This window comes from Pangasianodon hypophthalmus, chromosome 22 (genome assembly GCF_027358585.1).
Source record: "Pangasianodon hypophthalmus isolate fPanHyp1 chromosome 22, fPanHyp1.pri, whole genome shotgun sequence".
In the NCBI taxonomy this organism is placed as follows: domain Eukaryota; kingdom Metazoa; phylum Chordata; class Actinopteri; order Siluriformes; family Pangasiidae; genus Pangasianodon; species Pangasianodon hypophthalmus.
In genome coordinates this window covers 16,366,440-16,387,638 of record NC_069731.1, presented here as the reverse complement: position 1 = coordinate 16,387,638, position 21,199 = coordinate 16,366,440, and the positions used below count along the sequence as shown (strand labels likewise).

The 21,199-nt window shown below is 38.8% G+C and overlaps 1 protein-coding gene across 2 annotated transcripts; it reads left to right on the top strand.

Moving 5' to 3' along the window:
• The first annotated feature begins 1,996 nt into the window (after nucleotides 1–1,996).
• On the top strand, nucleotides 1,997–17,833 carry tnfrsf11a (tumor necrosis factor receptor superfamily, member 11a, NFKB activator). 2 transcript variants are annotated; one of them, XM_026938238.3, is made up of 10 exons: nucleotides 1,997–2,260; nucleotides 7,219–7,297; nucleotides 7,590–7,715; nucleotides 8,788–8,931; nucleotides 11,109–11,193; nucleotides 11,554–11,627; nucleotides 11,721–11,822; nucleotides 11,907–11,956; nucleotides 13,398–14,118; nucleotides 16,918–17,833. In XM_026938238.3, the coding sequence occupies exons 1-10, from the start codon at nucleotides 2,186–2,188 to the stop codon at nucleotides 17,184–17,186; spliced, it is 1,725 nt and encodes a 574-aa protein (XP_026794039.1). In that variant the 5' UTR covers nucleotides 1,997–2,185; the 3' UTR covers nucleotides 17,187–17,833. The 2 variants fall into 2 exon arrangements, with proteins under 2 accessions (XP_026794039.1, XP_026794040.1); XM_026938239.3 differs by having other exon boundaries at nucleotides 16,923–17,139.
• Nucleotides 17,834–21,199: the final 3,366 nt, after the last annotated feature.

Genomic DNA, 21,199 nt, shown 5'->3' with positions numbered 1-21,199 from the left:
AACACACACACACACACACACTCACACCTACGGGCAATATAGCATAGCCAGTGCCCCTGCAGGCAAGTTTTTGGGAGGTAGGAGGAAACCAGAGAACCTGGAGAAAACCTGTGCAGACCATGCACAGACAGTAACCAGAGATCCACCTAAACATACAGGTAGGGGGGTTGGCTATGTTAAATTGCTCCTAGGTGTGAATAAGTGTGTCGTAAGTGTGAACATACGTGGTCCATGGTGTCCTGTAATGGATTGGCTTCCCATTCAGGGTGTATTGCGGCCTCACACACTGTGTTTCCGGGATGAACCCCGGATTCGCTGCCACCCTGACAAGGATAAAGTACTCAATGCCAGGAAAACTACTATATAATATAATCTGGTAGAAATTATAATTGCATGCCTATCAGTAATCTATTTCTGCTCATTACATACAGTAATCTACAACATTATCTAATATCATTTGTGGCTTTTTCAGATTGAATGTGTTTATTTGGTTTTGTTATAATGGCCTATTCTGCAGTTCTGTCCTCTGTAGAGTAATATTTTGCCATTTTTAAAAGTGGTACAAATAGACAAAAGGTATATAATGCACTTTATTGGTTATTCCTCCTATTCCCGATAAAAAAGGAGAGCCAAACATAAAGTGCTCCTTTGAATTGCACTGTGATATGTACACATTGCACAATATCACTAACATTAGATGCAATCCTTCAAGATGTGGAAGACACAAGGACATACCCCTTATTTAGTCTACCTGTCAGAATCTCACTTTACCACAAACATAATAACCATGTGGTTACACAGATTTGTTTTCACTTAGCAACTGGAGGGTTCTCTGGCTGTCCTGACCTAATAGACTGTTATTCATTAATGTCAGAAATGTAATCCACTGGGCCTTATCTATCAAAAGTAACTATAGGGCGTAACTGTAAAATAAATCCCACCGACACCCACAAATTTACATATGAACATAATGCATGTGGGTCCATAGAGCTTTCTTTTCCTGAACTTTCCACTCATAGAACATGTTTGCACAAAAAAAAACTGCTATTATATTTAAGTTGACATTATTTGACTTTAGACATTATTTGACTTGAGAGTTATTTAGGTTTGGATTAAACCCATTCAATTCAAGTGACAATCAAACAGGCTAGTAATTCTAAGAAGTCAATAATAAAGATAATAACTTTCATTATTGTGGATTGTAATTTCCACTACTCTAACAACATCATAAAAAGTCTTGGATCCCCTGGATCTGTTTCATAGATCCCACTTTGACAATCATGGCTCTAGGGCCTTAGTAGTGTTCATCCTTGATATGATTTTTATTAATTTTTTTTTAAATTATTAATTAATAATTTTTTTTTTTTTTGGGGGGGGTGGGGGGGGGGTTAAGAGACTATCAGCTACGATTTTTATTATTTAGTTATAAATAATTTGGTCACTTGAATTAAAAGCCCAAAACTCTACAATGATGTATACGTAAATAATAAGTAATAATGATAACATGAATGTGCAAAATTTAATAAACTATTTAAAAAATGCTTCTAATGTCATACAAAATGTTTCATATTCTAGATTTTAACGCAGTTAAAATTGTTTTAGGTTTTGTGATGCCTCAATGCCACAAATAAATAAACATAAATACCACAAATTTACCAAATGTGCTTAATGAATGAACTGTCTAGTTGGATTAGTATTTTATTTAATCATTTTTTTGTTTATTTATTTATCTGAACTCCCAAAAATAGTGCATGATATAGTAAATAGGCTTTTTCTCTTATCTTTTTTTTTTTTTTGGGTGCATTAGGGTTGAACTTTGCAGGAGGCAGGGCACCAAAGGTGGAGCAATGTTCATTTGCATACATTTGCATTGCACCAATAGTAAAGCACTTCAGAATCGAGCCCTCCCATGTAACGTGGAAGCCCCGCCCATTTATAGCTCAACCCCTCCCCTTCTGGCCTGCAGGACTGTATAGTTATAGCTGTTAGAGCTGGGAGGAGAGGCAGTGAATTTGTACAGAGAAGTTCCTGGAGTGAGGAGTGCTGTATGTAGAAGAAGTTGAACATGCTTTAAGGGCATCCTGTCACACACACACACACACACAGAGCAGAAGCCTGAGGAAGGAGGAACTTTACTAACTAGTTTACTAATCTCACTTGGTCACTTTGTATAAAACTACAAATCATGAGAGCGTATTTCTCCACCAGTTGGATATTTCGAGGCTGGATCTACTGCCTGATCTTTGCCTTATGCATCCAGGTAAGTTTCTTGTTTTGATTACAAATTATGAATAATAGTATTGTGTGTCATGTGTGCTTTGATGCATAATTAAACAGGAATCTGTTTGTTGATCTGTGTTTAATCACATGGATTTCCTGGATCTGACAGGGATCATAAGATGGAGATGATCATTATTGGAGTTAAAGTGTTAACTCTAGAGCTGGGTGAAATCTGAAATCTGTTTGCACACTGTTTTACTGGAAACAGTGGATGTTGGTTTACTTCCAGATCCCACACCGCAGGCTGTAAATGAGTCCAGCCATCCTCAGAGCAAACTTTCTCTCTCTCTCTTTTCTTCTCATGCTCTGTTTGAGAAAAGTTGAGTTCTGAACTCTGATCCAGACTTTTTTTTTTGTGCCTATTTATTGTTGGGCCATTTGATGTCTGAGGGGAACTTGACATGTGGAAGTGCCTCTTGGCATTACATAGTGTGTGTGTATATGTGTGTGTGCGTGTGTGTGTGTGTGGGTGTTCAACCCAGGGGATTGATTTTGTAATAGTTCTGCATTTTTTTCTGAAATAATGGCTGGAGATTTTCTTATTTGTTCCATTAAAGTAGAGGTTCTCATTCTGTCTGTAGCCAGGGACCCCTTTAACTGTAGGATAAATTCCATGGCCTTGTCAGATTTATTTCATGAAAACAATTTAAATGTATACAAGAATACTGTGGCTATTTATTTAGAGTCATAGAGGTTTTTTTTCATGAATGTTCCAAAGATGGAACTTATACATGATTTACAGGCCTATTGTTATTGACTTATTGAGGTTTGGATGAAGCCCATTTAATTCAAATGACCACTTATTAGCCATAACAAGCTAATAACTGTAAAATAATGGCATGTTGTGATTTTCACTGCTGTAACTAAATGAACAGATCTCAAACCCCTGGGGTTCCCAGACCCCACCATTGAGAACCATTGCTTTAAAGCACTGTAGAAAGTGTGGATCATCGGTTTACAAACTGAAATAAAATTACTGTCCAGCCATCCCTAGTATTCCTGTTAGCAGAGCATGATTACCTGAGACTTTCACACTCATGTCTCCAGTTTTTTAGTATCTGATAATGATACTTTGCATGAACCTGTCACTTTACACATCCTACTGCAACGATAAAACTGTCATTCAAAAATCCACATGGCTGTTAGAGATCAGCCATTAGGATGATCCTTAAATAGAAGATTCCTACAAACATCCTCTGAGCTGTAGCTTCAGAGTCTTGCACAGTTACATAAACTGATATTCATTCATTCACTCATTCTTTCATTCAGTCACTGAATAGCTGTGTAATTTGCTTATCTCGAGCACCCTTGAGGGAAAAGTGTGTGAGCATGCTTAACGTTGCATCACAGACCTGCGGGTCTGAACTTGTGCTCGACAGACGGCACCAGCTCAGAGCATGAAGGTCTGTGAAGAGCGAGCCATTATGAGAAAGCGATTCACAGGAATGAGAATGTTTATATTTTACAATTAGTCCTCACTTTGTGTTTTGCAAAATTTGTGATAAAGCAGAAGACCTGTATTGATAGACAAGGCTTTCAACAGACCACTTTTCCAGGTGAAAATTTTCATCGTAGCAGTTATGCAAACTCTGCGGTTGGAGGAAAACTGGTTTTCAAAATTCCATGTTGTTCTTGCAAGAGTGATGAACATGACTGTAACACAGTAACACACAACAGGTACAATACGACAAACAAAACGACCCCCCCCCCCCCCCCCCCCCCCCATTTCTCTCTCTCTCTCTCTCTCTCTCTCTCTCTCTCTCTCACTCTCTCTCTCTTGAAGAAGAAGGGACATGGCACCCAGTTAGTAATTTGAGATTGATTTTCCATTTTGGAACCCAACTGATTGAAATGATATAGCGGTTTCTGGGAGGATGGCGCTGAACACGGTTGAATGCTGGGACAACAGTTGCCGTTGTATGCTTATTTTCTAACATGTAATTATTCAGGGCGTCACTGACCATGTTCTTATATATTTAGTCAATGAAAATATTTCATGTCGCTTGTTATACCCTGCTAGTTGGATGCAGAGGGACCAGAAATGAGTTCTGGACATTCCTTTGGGTTTCCTGTCTCCTTTCTCACACTTCGTTTGAGTCCAGGCTCTGAAACCACACAGACAATGAAACATGTCTCTAGGCATCCTCATACTATCACAGCACAAAACATACAATTGGACAAGAGTGGGTGTTATATATACACTACCAGTCAAACTTTTGAACATACTAGGTTGATTTTTTAATGCCTGTGTATAAATTCATTCAAAATGAGACATTATTAAGTTAATACCTAAAGTGAAAGTGTTTCCCAAACCAAATAGTTTTCATTCAGATCTTAGGAGAAGCAGTGAGAAACTCTTTTGGAACACTGAGAAAACCCATCTGGGTGTAGATGGTTCATGCCATGAAAATGCCAAGAATGTCCAAACCTTCATCAGGAATACTGCTAAGAGTTTAAAATATAATACACTTTTAATTGATTTCATTTTATTTTTGCTCCTTTTTCTCCCAATTTGATCGTTTGCCAATTCCCGCCCACTAGCTAGCTCTCCCCTATCACAGGACAGCTACCAACTAACGGATCAAGATTAGCACATGCTTCCTCCAAGCACGTGAAGCCAGCCCATCACATTTTTTGTGTCACAGCCCAGTATAATACACTCAGAGGAAAGCGCTATCTGCCCTCTTCCACATACATGTGCTCACAGACACCCACGATCGGTTAGTGATTGACAAGGGAGAGAGTAATTAGGCTTTCTTAGACTTCCGACTACGGATGGCTGTGGCATCGTCGGGATTCAAACCTGCAGTTTGACTGAGTGATTGATTAACATTTTTCTTGATCAGTGTATAATACCAGTTAAATTTTGACATTTTGTCCAGTTATTTTATTTTATTTCCTCTTATTTTATTTCCTACTATTCATCATTTTATTACCCACTATTGGTAATTAAATAAGGAACAAATTCCATCAAATACTTAAATATTTGTATAGCAAGGACTTGTTCATCATCCACTCTCATATTGCAAATGCCTTTAAAAATGCTTTATTAAAGGCTAGTGCACTGGTTTGGTGAAGCAGTTACTTATCTACGGCTGCTAGATATATTTAACAGTTGCTTTAGTGTTTTCATTGTCAGTGAAACATATGTTGTGTGCTAAAGTGCTTAGTTAGAGTGATCGATATTGGCTATTTCCAATTAGATATATAAAGTTACAAACATTTCTCAGCTCACTTATACCTATTTCCTACTAAACTTTTTCCTTAGACTTTCTAATTCTAGAGTATTTACATTTTACCTTAAATCAGTTTCTTAATTTCTTTGACCGTAGCATTGTTGTTGGTGCCAGACAGGCTGGCTTGAGTATTTCAGAAGCTGCTGATCTCCTGGAATTTTCACACACAACAGTCTCTAGAGGTTGTGAAAAACAACACCAACAAAAAAACATCCAGTGAGCAGCAGTTTCAAAGGAGAATGACCAGACTGGTTGAAACTGACAGGAAGTCTACAGCAACTCAAATAAGCACTCTTTACAATCGTGGTGAGCAGAAAAGCAACTCAGAATCCATTCACCTCAAGGTGCGACGTGTTGTCGAACCTTGAGGTGGATGGGCTACAACAGCAGAAGACCATGTTGCTTTCCACTTCTGTCAGGAATCTGAGGATCAAGAATCTAATCTAAGAAAAAAGAATCTGAGGCTACAGTGGGTGCAGGTTCACCAGAAGTGGAAAGTGGAAGATTGGAAAAACAGTGAAAACCAATTTAGCAAATCTATGTTTTATTTGTTTTTGAGAGGCAGCAGGATGATTTTTTGTAAGTATTTTGGTCAGATCTGTATGATTACCTTTATAAATCATTTCATTTTCTCATTAATCTGAGTGCAACCATTTCTCATGGTATCATTTGCCCATTTAAATTGTTTGTAATGTAAACACCATTAATAAAAATCCATTTGTGCAACATAGGAGAAAGCATCCAGGAATATTTGAATATGAGCAACGAAATGAGGGAATCTTTTATTCCGGAAATGTTCCAGGATATGTGTTCTCTCCTAGACATTTGAACCACGATCTATTGGAAATAGAGTTCATCATCAATTCACTTCCGTGAAGTTTTAGATAAACTGGAAAGCTCAGCTGTTAAGTTTGAGCGTGAGTGAAGGTTGTGAGGTCAAATCCCAGTGACTGGACCCTTGAGCAAGGCTTTTAACTTTCCACTGCTCAGCACTATTCTTGGATTGGATTCAGTTTGCCTCTTGAGTCGCTTTGGATAAATAATCTGCCAAATAAATAAAATGAATGTAAACGTAATTAGAGTCTACAGAGGCTTATGGAGTTGTTCAAACATTTCTGTGTTATTTCTGAGACAACCACTGTATAATAATAATAATAAGACTAAATTACAAAGTTCATTGGGTGGTGACGCCAAACCATTTTTCTGGAATCGGACCCAAGTATTGTTTGCAGCTCATTAAAGAAGTTGACTAAGTGGAACACGTGGCTTGTCGTCTCCCCTCTGCTGATTTTGGCCCTTCGCTGCGTTAGTTTGGATGTTTTAGACCGTCTCTGAGCCTACTCTGCATTTTAGCTAACAGATGAAAAGGATTTCCATCTAAAAACCCATGCACATTTTTTGTGGTATCAGCAGGGAAGTGGTTAGTGGCCATAAACCCCGTACACTCTCAGAGGTCATGACCTCAAGAAAGTTGATTCTGACACTGTAGGAGGGTGAACGTGTAAATTTCATGTAGTATTACATTTCCCATGATAGGATGACATTCAAATTTTATATAATTTGACACACAGGTTGAAATTGTGAATTTCAATAGAAAGCATTGCAAATAAAAGAGTAATCAGTTATCCAACCTAATTCAGATGATAGCTATTGAACATTTTCAATCATTATTTACTTATGGAATTCTTTTTTTTTGTTGCAGAGAAAACATGCCAAACCAACATGCACCCAAATGCAGTACCTCTGGAAAGGCAAGATATGCTGTAGCAAGTGCAAACCAGGTAAATAATCTTTCAGTACTTTTCATTTGCTATAGAAAGCCAAATATGGCACAGAGCAAAGCTTGTACTGATTTGAATAAAGCTTTGAAATGTTTTGAGTTTTGAAGGGGAAGTGTGTGTGAAAGAGGAACACCCACGTAGCCATAGAGCCCTACTCCAGTATGAAAACCTCAGTTTAGTCTCTGCTTCATGAAAAAACAGCCCAGTGGCTCTACACTCCTTCTGAATAATGCAGGAACTATGTGAGCAACTCCAACAAGACAAATTAATGGAATCTTTCTCCTGAACACAGGAACGTATATGTCTGCGATGTGCACTGAGAAAGATGACACCAGATGTCGGCCATGCGGGAAGGATGAGTACCAGTCAGAATATAACATCGACTTGGCGTGCCATCCACAGAAGTTCTGTGACGAGGGTCAGACATTCATCTTCATTATTCCAACCCCATATTGAGACACATGACTACCTCAACTCCAAAATTATTGCTACTCTTCAATATAATTAGCCCCCACCCCCACCCCCACACAAATATACATTATACACAATACTATATCACATATCAAATTTACTCTTAGTTTTCAGAAACCTTATGGTTACCTTATGAACAAGTTGATGGAGTATAAATATGAGGTTACACGTATGTTAGATCCTTTTGCCATCCATCACCAAGGGGTCGCCAAAGACACTGATTTGCTAACAAAGTAAAAGAATATAAAAAAAATAAAATGTTACAAATATCACTCAGCACAATCGGAGCGATAATAAAAAAGGTTGAAAAAGTTACACATTTGTCAGTAAAAATCACCTTTTTTGAATGCACACCATCAGCATGTTTGGTTAAAAAAAAAAGAACTGCATACACATTGAAAAACATGGAAATGGATCACTGATACTTTGGGTCTTTTTTCCCTCCCAGTCCAGTGGCTCCAGCGGGATATTGTCCAGTGGGATATTTTAGCCTCAATCCTGGTCACCTCTGCCAGGAGGTTACGACTTGGATATAGACAGTGCTTTCACCAACACAATGTCCTCAGATAATGATAATAATTATAATAAATCAATAGGGAAAGCAAGATGTTGCATTGCAATGGCCATTTAAGTTTTTGGGTTTGAAAACCAGAGAACCTGAGAATATAAAGGACTTCAATTTCAAGATCCAACTACAATTGTCTCAGAACCTTGTTAGAAACTACAGGGAGAGCTTTAATGATGTTATTCCCTCTAGTAGACGCTTTGCCAAATATTAATAAATGGGGGTGCTAATACTTTTGAAACCAGTATCTTATGTTTAAAAAAAAAAAAGATTGTAAAATAAAACTTTACAGCTTCCTATTACATCAAATATCAAAATATTTTTAGGAAGGGTGCCAATAATTCTGGAGTTGACTTTAGATTTCCAGGGGGAAAAGTAAAATATAGCCACAATTAACTAAGCTCAGTGGAGCTTTCTAACCCTCTCTCTCTCTCTCTCTCTCTCTCTGCCGCAGGGAAAGGATTTTATCGTCCCAGTCCCAGTAGCACCACTGAGCTTGAATCATGTCGGTGTAAAGAGGGCTTCCAGTGTACCACCACCTATTGCGAGTTCTGTGATAAAATCAAACCCTGTCCTCCAGGCCAAGGACTCGCAGGGGGTAAGGCCTTATTAACTACAGCACATCTCATCCAGATACACATTTCAAATCTCGATATATTGACAAATGAGTGCCTTGAACTATACCACAAACTACTGGGGTTGATTTTGGTTCTTTTTCGGCACAGAAAGATGAATGTGACTCATAAAATAAATGACTCATAATTACAAATCCAGTGAATTGGTGGCCTGCTGTGGTTTGTGGTTTGACACGAGTTAGAAGATTTTACCATAGTGTACAGATGATATTTTTGTGGTACTGATAGCATTCAATATCATTCATTTGGATGATTATATACCTTATTCAAGTACAGAAAATAGGATGACCGGAAACGAAGTAAAAAGCTGAAAGAAGCTGAAAGCTAAAAGTACAAGTTCAAAGAATGGGTTATTGTGAAGTCTATTAATGAGCATGTAGCTGATGCTAATACTACGAATGGTTTAGCCCTTATGAATCATTGTGACACTCAGTTCAAGAAAGTCTAGATCATAGTAGAATCTGTAAATTGGGATCGAACCTGTTGTATATAATAAATTTTTTATTATTGATAATAAAAATATTAAACATTTTTAACTAGTGTGAAGGAACATTGCATCCTGAAGAGTTATATTCCTCTTATACCACAGCAAACTTATTTATTAATGAACAACACTTCATACTTATGTATACTTTATAATTTACATATTTGTAATTATGCTTAATATTGTTTAACGTCTACACCAGCTGTACACAGTTGTTCCCTGATAAGCCTCTATTTTTTCTCTCTCAAATCAGAAAAACAAATCCGCATATCATTTTACGAGAAACTGCAAACACAAAGTTCTCTGTCCTGAACATTTTCCCGTGACGGAACACGTAAAGTTATAGCTATATCTCTGACAGTGACAAAGTGTTGACACTGGAGACTCCTTCCAAAAAATGTGAAATAAACTAAACCGTATGAACAATTACACACTTTTTCAAATCTGTTTGAAACAACAAGTGCATTAATGTAATCCTTGTAGCCAGACCTACTGTCAGAGCTTCCGTTAAGGAAATTAATCAACACATTCTATCCAATCAGAACTGAGAATTCAACAGATCTGTGGTATAAATAGTTTATTAATTAATAAGCTGTATTCTTTGACATACTGCCCCCCCAAAAAGTTACAACTACACTCCTGGGCAAAAAAAAACAAAGGGCCAAGCCCAGATTGGCAAATATTAAGCTTTTAATTGTCTTAACAACAAATCATTGGTCAGAAAATTAGCAAGAATGAAACAAATGCACACCATTTGCTCATTTACTTTTGCTGCAGTGAACTGTTTGAGGAAATTCACTTATGTAGTCTTCTTGTACACAAAGGAAAAAATCATGATAATGATTAGAATGTTTGATGTAAAATTCAAACTAACACACATCTGGGTGTACAAAATTTTCCAAAAATATCTTCTGGGACGTCATTGTTGGGTTATTAGACACACCTGATGCAGCCCATCAAGGGTCACAAGGCGTAAACATTTAAAGAAATCAAAGTGAAATCTATTACTAAGCTCCTTTATCAGTTTGTTTAACTCTTGCTAATTTCCTGACCAGTTATTTTTGTTAAGACCATTAAAAGCAGATATATTGCTATTTTGGACTTGGCCCATTTTTTTTGCCCAGGAGTGTAAAACATGAAAGTGTATTTCAGTTTATCATTTAAATTGCAGCTAGAACACTGAGACTAAGGGTTTCCTTTTCACAAAAGGTTTTAAGAAGACATTTAATTCTCAAAAGAACCCTTGAGGAACCGTTTTCCAGAAAGGGTACCTACTTTTATATAAATGTTAACACTGCTGAAGCACAAGATTTATCCAGCAGTAGATGTAAATACATGTTAATAGTCTGAGTTTATAAACCGGGGTGAAGGTGGAGGGTCCCAGAGGAGTAGATAGAGATGGATATGTCTATATATTGTATCTGGTTTTACAGTGTCATTGTATATGTTAAATCCCAGACTCTTTGCCCAGACATTCTTCATTTTTGTAACTACATGCCTTTCCTATTAATGTCACTGTAGTTATTCATAGTAGTAACTGAATAATGTGCTTTAAGATGAATAATGTGCTGGGAGTTTATGTGGTTAAACCATATCAGTGTGTCTTAAAAAGTACATTAACATTTTTGTGTTATGATCTGTTTCTCTACTTTCAAGAGCCTGGCAAACAGTCATGCAAGGACTGCGACTACGGATTTTTCTCTGATTCCAACTCAGTAGAAGCGTGCAAGAAATGGACAGAGTGAGTATACACTCCGAGGCAGTCGAGGTGTTTGAATTAGCCACAGTCAGGAGCTTGTGCTTTAAAATACTGTTTTTCAGACACACACTCACAGGCTCATTTGTGCAGTTGCAGTGCTCATTCTCACGAGTGCTGTTTTTCTGGCGGTGCTCTCAGGTCACAGGCGCTTTAAAAGCCCCCGCAGTCTTACCACACTGTGGTAGTATGACTAATTTCTCCACCACTTCCCTTGGAAAGAGCCTATTTTCCTTAGTCGGCCATTTTTGTGGTAACTGTTTGTGGAAAGGATTGAGACTGATAAAAACAGAAGTGACAGGTTTGCTGAAAAGTCCTGTACTGATAAGTCTGATTCCCTTTCAGCTGTAAAGCCATTGGCAAGACCGAGGAAAAGCCAGGCAGCACTGAAGCAGATGTGGTGTGTGGACCACCCTTCGGTACGCGATCTACCATGTTTAGTGAACCAGTACAGAAATGAGTTATGTGGGTTTTTCATGTGTTAAACCATCTTTTCTGCCTTTGTTCTTTAGATCGTTCAACATCGTGGGCCGTTGTGGCAATACCCTGTGCCATAATCGTCATATTTGCTGTGATTCTTTCCTGCTACAAGGATAAACTAAACATCCTCTCAGGTACGTCTGGTTGAGAAACCTGTTTATTTCACTATCTTAGATTTTCCTTTCATGCCGCTGATTGTTTTTTTTCTCTTTTCACAGTCAATTTACGAACCTGCGTCCAGAACATTAAACAGAGCAGAATCCAACAAGTAAGCAAAACAAGGACGTGCTAAAATCATGAGTCAGCTGTTCTACACTGTCTATCAGTTGATTAATCATTTAATAGGCAGAACCTGACAGTTGGTCAGAATTACCTGGTTGGTCAGTCACACACATATAGCAGGCTAACAATTCTCCAAAAAGGAGAGTGATAAAATGTTAAAATGGAGGAAACTAGCATGAACCCGTGATGAACATACGTTTGCACCCACAAATTGGGTGTATATATGCAATTTACCTAAAATGCCCAAAACACACTTAATGTGATCACATGCTAAAATATGGCCAAAAGTATGTGGACACCTGACCATCACACCCATGTGTGGTCCTTCCCCAAACTGTTGCCACAATGTTGAACGCGCACAATTGTCTAGAATGTCTTTGTATGCTGGATCTTTAAGATTTCCCTTCACTGGAACTAAGGGCCCCAAAGCTGTTCCAGCATGACATGAGTGAGCTGACCTCACTAATGTTCTTGTGGCTAAATCCCCACAGCCATGCTCCAAAATCTAGTGGAAAGCCTTCCCAGAAGAGTGGAGGTTATTATAACAGCAAAGCGGGGACTAAATCTGGAATGGGATGTTCGTAAAGCACATACTTTGGCCATATTGTGTACATTCGATTCTGCTGTGTCTAGTACTACCAACTGTTTTTAATCTTCGGAAACTTAGAGATATAAGCATTGGTCAAGCTACTCGTGTACAGAATGTTGGGCCTAAAGCACCTTTGAATGTAATACATATAGTTGTCATTCCAGAGATATCAATAATTAACCCTCTTATAAAACAAATGCCTGCAGCCTGAATAGTATCTCACATTATCTAAAGAATAGAGCCATACTGGGGGCGTACTGTTATAGGAAAATAATTAATGATGGGATGGTGTAATGCCGCCAGACACTATAACAGAACATTTTATTCCTCTTATATCACAGCACTTTGCCAATGCTAACAATTTTTTATTTATTAAAGAACAAAACATCATACTTTTTAATCCATTTATAGTTATATATATATATATATTGTTATGTAATGTCCATGAAACAAGTTCATGTTATTACATTATAGTAGCCATAAACAGTCATTCCTTCACCAGTGTTTCTCATTTTCTCTCGCTTAATAATAAGTTAATAACATTACGAAATGCTGAATAATCATCACCTTACAGAAAGCTTCACAACTAAATCAGCATAAAACATATCAACAACTAAATCAGTTTATTATTAGATTTAATTTATGTGTCCTTTTAGCCTTGGGATGTGCAAAAAAAATACACCACAGTACTCTGTAAGAGAGCTGCTTCTCACCAATGACACTGCCAAAAACACTCTTCTAGAAGATATTTTCAATATTTAACAATTCAACACCAAAACACTAAAATAGTCTTCCTAAAATAAAATAATCTCAAAACTATTCTTCTGTCCTTCCCCAGGAGACGCTAACACCACCGTACCATAGCAACCGCCCCCTGTACGAGATCACATCTCAGGAAGATGATGGTACTCCAGAATACCTGAGCATGTGCTCCAAAGCCAATTGTGATTCCCCTGGCCTAGACAAGGCTCAAGGAAACAAGAAGACCACACATTCCTCCAAGCTGGAACGGGACCAGGCTGATGGATCATCAGGCAGCTCCACTGAGGGCTCTGAGGGTCCAGGTTCTCCACTTCCTGGCAGCTCCTGCAGCTGCTTGATCATGAAGGAGCCAATGGAGGTGGGCGAGAACGAGGACTGCAGTGAGCTGGTAGCTACGGGCCTGGCTGGCTGCTGTTCCTGTGCTCAGGGGGAGAATATGGTTGCCAAACCAAGAAAAGATGGCGATGTGAGCCTGAAAGAGCCTCCTCTGTGTGGGAACTGCTACACTGAGAGCCTTCCGGGATGCCTGCAAGGCTCTCAGGAGCTCTATCTGGACTACAGCAGTGCAGCCAGCAAGGAGGTCATGTCAGAGGTCAGGGATTTACACAGTGACACAAGCGCATATGAGAGAAATGAACCGCAATGCTGCAGCATCGAATCCACTGCCATACTATCATCGCTTAGCACAAGCAACAACCAGGGGCTCTCACTTATCTCCAACGCAGATAACAACCAGCCCAAAGCTGACGCGGATTTGGAAATCCAGAGCCAGAGCTCCGAGACTGCTCTCACCTGTGGTAAGGCTGTTTGCTGAACCTATAAAAACAGCTACTAAGAGTTTGGAGGTGGTTCATTTTAATCACCATAGTACAACAGTGGCTTGTGACAATAGATTGTGGTGGGGCAGGATGCCATTAATAACAACATGGCCTCAAAAAAAATTAAGTAGAGAGGCTATTACACTTATGTTATATTACTCTAAAAATTCACTCTATTCACTATCAGTTTGGCATAAAAAATAGTAAAATAGTGGACCTGGCAACCCTGTCATTAACTGTCCTGTCCGCTGGTCCATGTTCATGGAGCGAGCATGGAGCAACGTAACTCCTGCCCCAATGGGCCTCTATTAGCGCTTGTTGCAGTTCCAATTTTTGACCACAAGATGCAGTAATAACTCTATTGCACTAAATGGGGCAACGAGCATGCTTTCCCATGATCGCACAACATCTAGAAGATAAAGATTAAAATACTGCTGCTATGGACAAACCTCCACTGGTAGACATATTTGCCATGTAGCAGGGGTGTTATGAAACCAATGAATAAACTTCAGCAATGTTGAGTTCCATCCAAATATAGAGAGGTGTCATCTAGTGTGTTAAATTCCAGGCATTTCAGATGTTGAAATAATCCCATTCAAAATTAAAACAAGATGTGGTCTAAAGTCTCATTGAGTCACTCGACTCAGCGGGGGCAGTCATTTTCTCCAAGATATCTGGAGAAAGAGATCATGAACGCCAATTTCCCATAACATTTACTAACTCCATTGCTAAGCTGTTGGACATATTTGACCCATTTACTGTAGGTTTCTTTGTTTTTTTCTACTCTTATTGGAAACATTGCAAAAAAAAAAATAAAAATCCCTAACAGTTACTGTAAAGAAATTACTCAGCCTTGCTTTTTTCTTGACAGCTATCATTAATGCATCTATCGAGAACGCATTTAGTGATATTTATTAAGAAAACACTACTCCTCCAGTAAATGATTTTCCAGTAAACAGCACTGGTAAAAACAAGCCTAGCCAGAGTGGACAGCGGGGCTCTGGCACATGATAAATCATGGCTTAATGAGTAAAAGATGTGTGAAGAATGATTCACTGCCAGTCTGTCTCTCTGTCGTGTGCCCGGTGGAGTAAAATAATCCACCCTATTTAGGGAACTCGTCAAACATTCTGTCGACATGCTTGGCGGAAGGAAACTATGCTTATTTTTTCAGCCGGAAGACCCAGAAATATCTTCTGCTATGTAAGGGCTGAATTAGCAGTAATGGACGCAGATGCAGGCATGTAAAATGTACAGTTAGGCAAAATTATGTGCAGTAGCTTTTTCCTTCCTTGAATGATGGAATCTGATCTCACTCATTGTGGCATTGGTATACTATGATGTCTGATACTAATAGTGGTGACATATTGGCACAATATGCAAAGCATGCTATTACCGCATACCAGCATGTCACTTGTTTAATAAGGATTTGACTCCAGGAAAGGAAATCTATTTTTAACTTGCTGAACTTCACAGACTATTTATAATCATGTGATTATAATTAGAACATTATTTTCATGTGACGCATGATACTCCTGGCATCAAATCAATGAAAAATTTTTTTTTACTATCCTCCCTTCTATATGCCCATAAAATTCACTATATGGCCAAAACTTTGTGCACACCTGACCATTACACCCTTATGTGCTTTTTGTACATGCCATGCCAGATTTAGCCTCCTTTGCTGTTATGATAACCTCTACATTTCTGGGAAGGCCTTCCGCTAGAGTTTGGAGAGTGGCTGCCCATTCAGCCACAAGAGTATTAGTGAGGTTAGGCATTGATGTTGGGCGAGGAGATCTGGTGCATGTTCCAGTTCATCCCAAAAGTGCTCAGTGGAGTTCAGGTCAGGGCTCTGTGCAGGACACTCAAGTTCTTCCACACCAAACTTGGCAAACCAATGTCTTTGTGCACAGGGGCATTGTCATGCTGGAACACTTTTGGGCCTTTTAGTTCCAGTGAAGGGAAATAATAATGCTACAGCATACAAAGACATTCTAGACAATTGGGTGCTTCCAACTTTGTGGCAATGAATAGGCTATGAAAATGTTATTTTTTCCACACAGAGCTAATCAGAGGAGACAGCATTTTAGTCATTGCTTATGTGGAGAACCAAATTGTTCAAGAAATTATGAACAACACTCGTAAGCATAGCAGATAAGTGCTTAGTCAGCTTATCCATCAAACCTTGGCACATTTTAAATTAAAAATATTGACACTGTTTAAATAAATCCACAAATCAAATTAGTGCATTATGAGTGTGATAAAATAGATTATAACCAAGCGCACATTACAATTTCATGACCTCGACTCAGTAAATGTCTGTGTATGTGTAGAGTAAATGTCGGTACGTGATATAAAAATAAAATGCTAAATAACAGAATGTGCTGGATCAAGTGCTATTTTATAAGCTGCCAAACAATGATGGTGGAAGCCATATTGATGAATTTAACCAAATTTGCAGTGCATAATGTGACAATAAAGCAGCCATTTGTTGGTTGCAGATGTATTCACCCCCAGTAAATATTTGATACATGACATCCTTCTTTTTCCTTTTTTATTTATAAATAATTTTGCTAAATATATTGATCCCCCCACTTCAGTATTATTGGTGATTTTGTGTAGCTGGGTGACATAATCCCAATTAAGTCCATTTTACTTCCAGGTTGTAACACTATTTTACAGGGGTTTCATATAAACATAAACAATTAAATAAAGTGTTTTTAAACCACAAGAGCAATGAAGCTAAAATCTGAATTGCGTGTGTTTTTTTGCCAGCTCAGGTGACCGGAAACAACAACACCACATTCATCTCCACCGGCCAGGTGATGAACTTCACGGGTGATGTTATCATGGTGTACGTCAGCCAAACGTCACTGGGCAGCAGCGGAGATGAAGAGCCCTACGCCAGTCCAGTTCAGGAGCAATCGGCTGAATGTGGCATTCAGAACGTGCCCAAATCCTACCATCGCACAGAAGTGCATGAGAGACATATACCTGTGCAGGAAATGACAAACCAGCACCCTCAGCTAAACTTCTCTGTCTGAACTGGAGCTTGATTTTCCTGTTTTCTTTCTTTCCTAGCATCCAGAGTGCTGTTTCATAAAAATGCTGTGCATTTGTTAAATATGAAATATGTATATACAGTATGTTTTGTGTTGTTTTGCAATCAGCATCTATATGCTATAATGCTAAAGATATACAATGATATGATGATTTGACTGTTAATTCTGCAATGGCCCAGTCTGTAATTCGCAGAAACATGTCTATATTGTTAGGCCAAATAAACAGTGTGGATAAATGAGACAAGGAGCCAAACTGCTGAATGACACCTGCCAAACAAAATCATCATAGGTCCGGAGAAAGCAGGACATTCAGCAAGGGGAACAAAAGTGTGCCTGTCCCCCCTGTCCCTTCTTTCTTAGCCATTTTAAAGGCAAGCTAGTGCACATCATCTCCTTGAGAGATTGCTTCATGGACCAAAATGAATGACTCTGTGAATGTGGAGAACAATGCAGGACGGTTTGCTTTTTGCAGTGTTTCTTAAAAATGTATTTTATATTATATACTTTTTGATCAGGGAATTTATGATTTTCAGATATTCAGACTTGTTCATTTGTTGTTTATGGTGGCATTTTTAGCCACAAACCTGACCATTCAGTTTCACTGAAATAAAAAGGAGTGTAGCCATGGACATCAGTGTGTGTGTGAGTGTGTGTGTGTGTGTATACAGTACTGTGCAAAAGTCTCAGGCACATGCAAGGAAATGCTGTAGAGCAAAGATGCCTTCAAAAATAATGAAACTAAATGTTTCTACATAAAAAAAATACTATAAAGAGCAGTAAACAGTAATAAATGAAACAAAGTCAATATTTGGTGTGACGATCCTTCGCTTAAAAAAAATTAGTAGTCTCAGGTACAATTTGTGCAGTTTAATAAGGAAATGAGCTGTAAGTTTTACTTCTTATTTTTGCAGCAAAACCCAGCAGCCTTCATTATGTTTTTTTTGTCTGAAAAGTGTCTCTTAAGTAATATGCTACTTTCTTTACTGACATACAAACATCTTTCTGTAACATTTAATTTTGTCCTGGAAAACTAATATTTGGAATTCTAAAATATTTTTGTACTGAATCAATAATGTAGAAGTCATAAAATAAAAATCTATAACAAAGTTTGTACTAAAAAAAAAAATAGGGTACCTTAACTTTTGCACAGTACTGTATATATTTATATATATGGTACTAGAAATAAACGTAATTTGTACAAAAACAACAGCAAAGCCTTTTTTCTGTATTAAGATAAACTGTTTACTGTGCAAGCCCTGCTAATTGAATATGAAGTAAAACCTCAAATTCTTTCCTGAACCAGTACTACGGCTGTAATTACAGCTGTGCATGGATAGCAGCTGTCATAAGGTCAACATGAAACATTTCACCACATGAAAAGCCTTTGCCCTGATTGCAAAGACACAATCAGCACACTGTTCCCTCTAGGATCCGTAACAACCCAGAAAAAGTGATGCTTTCTTGTCTCACAAAACAGGAAGTTATGACTGACCAGCATGTGGTCCACATTAGCAGAGATAGCACGCCCAATCATATCTACAAGATAAAGAAGTAGAGACAGCCTGCCATCTAGTGTACTAAAGAGTACAGTGAATGAATGACAGCTGTTTAGAACAGGGTAGTCAAACTAAGGTCCTTGACTAGTGACCCCCAGTCCCCCCAACACACCAGTGGTAGGGTTGTGTATACAAACTGCAGAGTTTACAACATCTGGTTTGAGTCTGGTGACAAACCATGACACTGAAGCCTGTGTTCTTTGCTTTACCTGGTGAAAACCCAGTGCAATGGTCTTGCTTGTTAGTAGGCAAGATCCAAGATCCTGCACATTTTAGTGTTTTCCTTGGTCTAACACGTGATTCAACTAATCAGTGAAACCCCTCTCTTGAAATGATGAAATGGGTGTGATATCGCATTAAAAATGGAGGTTCTCCAGGACCAAGGTTGAAACTTGTGCTGTAGAACAGTAGTAATGCATGCAAAATTGTGCTACTACCTCAGTGATGCAATGAATGCCAAAACTACCAAACTGCTAGATGTTCCCCATGAAGGAACATTTTCCAAAGGTATGGATGGGTCTCTTCAACCATATATTGCTAATTTTTGCTAATTGGGTGACATGAAGGATGAACTCATACATGAACAAAGGTATGGAATACACTTATAACCCAAAAGGAGTGAAAGAATAGTCTTGGAACATAATGTCCCACTCATTTCCAGAAAAAAAGAGTACTAAATGGTACCTCTCTTTGTCACTGGGGTATCTTTTATACCTTTAATGTCTCTTTCATGCTGGATATAGTGTAAAATGATTCAAGGTACATAATTGGACCATAATTACCTAAAAGTAAAGGTTTAAAGGTATACTACACGTACATTTCTAGGTAAAAGATACATAGTAAAGTTACAAAAACTGCACGTTTGAGGTTTCCAACCCAGTAACAATGAATGGTACAGTTTGGTACCCTTTTTTTTTTCTGAGAGTGCTCTTGACTGCTATTAAATAAAACCCGCTGCTAAATTTGTCACAAAATTGTCCCTTTGTACTGAAAGGTGGTTCAGACAATGTCTCAGACCTCACTAAGTGGCATCACACATACTATAGAGCTACGGGAATCAAATAAGCTGCATTAAACGTAACATATGAGGTAGATTCAAAGTTTTGCCATTGTATTGTCCTGCATAAATCATGCCTAACATCCTCGACATTCTCAGAAGAAAGTGTTGCTCAAGCACAGGACAACTGTGCCTTCCTAAATTTTCCCTAAGTTAAGATGGGCTTTGTGTAAAGTGTACTGGTACCAAGATATCACTGTAAATGCATCCTGTGATAATCTCATGTACCTTATAGCAACAGCTCTGAGCTCTAAAGATCATGTCTGGGGTCAGTGCTCATGCTTTTTTCCACATGCTCCCCATGTCCAAACACAGCATATCCGGATCGTGTGTCAGGGAGAAATCCAGCTCTGGAAACACGGGTGCTGATGTCGCTTGGGTGGAAACTACCGGATTTTTTACAAGACACTGTGTAAATGTTCTTGTGTTCCAGTTTTTTGTGCAATTTTACAAAAAGGAGGAAGAAGCTAAGAGGCGTTTTGAGATGCGATCTCTACACTCAGCTTCTCTAATACACCCCATCTCTACACTCAGCTCCTCTAATACACCCCATCTCTACACTCAGCTCCTCTAATACACCCCATCTCTACACTCAGCTTCTCTAATACACCCCATCTCTACACTCAGCTTCTCTAATACACCCCATCTCTACACTCAGCTTCTCTAATACACCCCATCTCTACACTCAGCTCCTCTAATACACCCCATCTCTACACTCAGCTCCTCTAATACACCCCATCTCTACACTCAGCTTCTCTAATAAACCCCATCTCTACACTCGGCTCCTCTAATACACCCCATCTCTACACTCAGGACCTCTGATACACCCCATTTCTACACTCAGCTCCTCTAATACACCCCATCTCCACACTCAGGACCTCTGATACACCAGATCTCTACACTCAGCTCCTCTAATACACCCCATCTCTACACTCAGCTCCTCTAATACACCCCATCTCTACACTCAGCTCCTCTAATACACCCCATCTCTACACTCAGCTCCTCTAATACACCCCATCTCTACACTCAGCTTCTCTAATACACCCCATCTCCACACTCAGGACCTCTGATACACCCCATCTCTACACTCAGCTCCTCTAATAAACCCCATCTCTACACTCAGCTTCTCTAATACACCCCATCTCTACACTCAGCTTCTCTAATACACCCCATCTCTACACTCTGCTCCTCTAATACACCCCATCTCTACACTCAGCTCCTCTAATAAACCCCATCTCTACACTCAGCTTCTCTAATACACCACATCTCTACACTCAGCTCCTCTAATACACCCCATCTCTACACTCAGGACCTCTGATACACCAGATCTCTACACTCAGCTCCTCTAATACACCCCATCTCTACACTCAGCTCCTCTAATA

What these genes read in the sequence shown, in the direction of transcription:
- tnfrsf11a (XM_026938238.3), top strand. Translation starts at nt 2,186, where the DNA reads ATGAGAGCGTATTTCTCCACCAGTTGGATATTTCGAGGCTGGATCTAC. An exon ending in ACAGAAGTTCTGTGACGAGG is followed by an intron (nt 7,716 to 8,787) that starts GTCAGACATTCA and finishes TCTCTGCCGCAG; the next exon opens with GGAAAGGATTTTATCGTCCC. An exon ending in GGTGTGTGGACCACCCTTCG is followed by an intron (nt 11,628 to 11,720) that starts GTACGCGATCTA and finishes TTTGTTCTTTAG; the next exon opens with ATCGTTCAACATCGTGGGCC.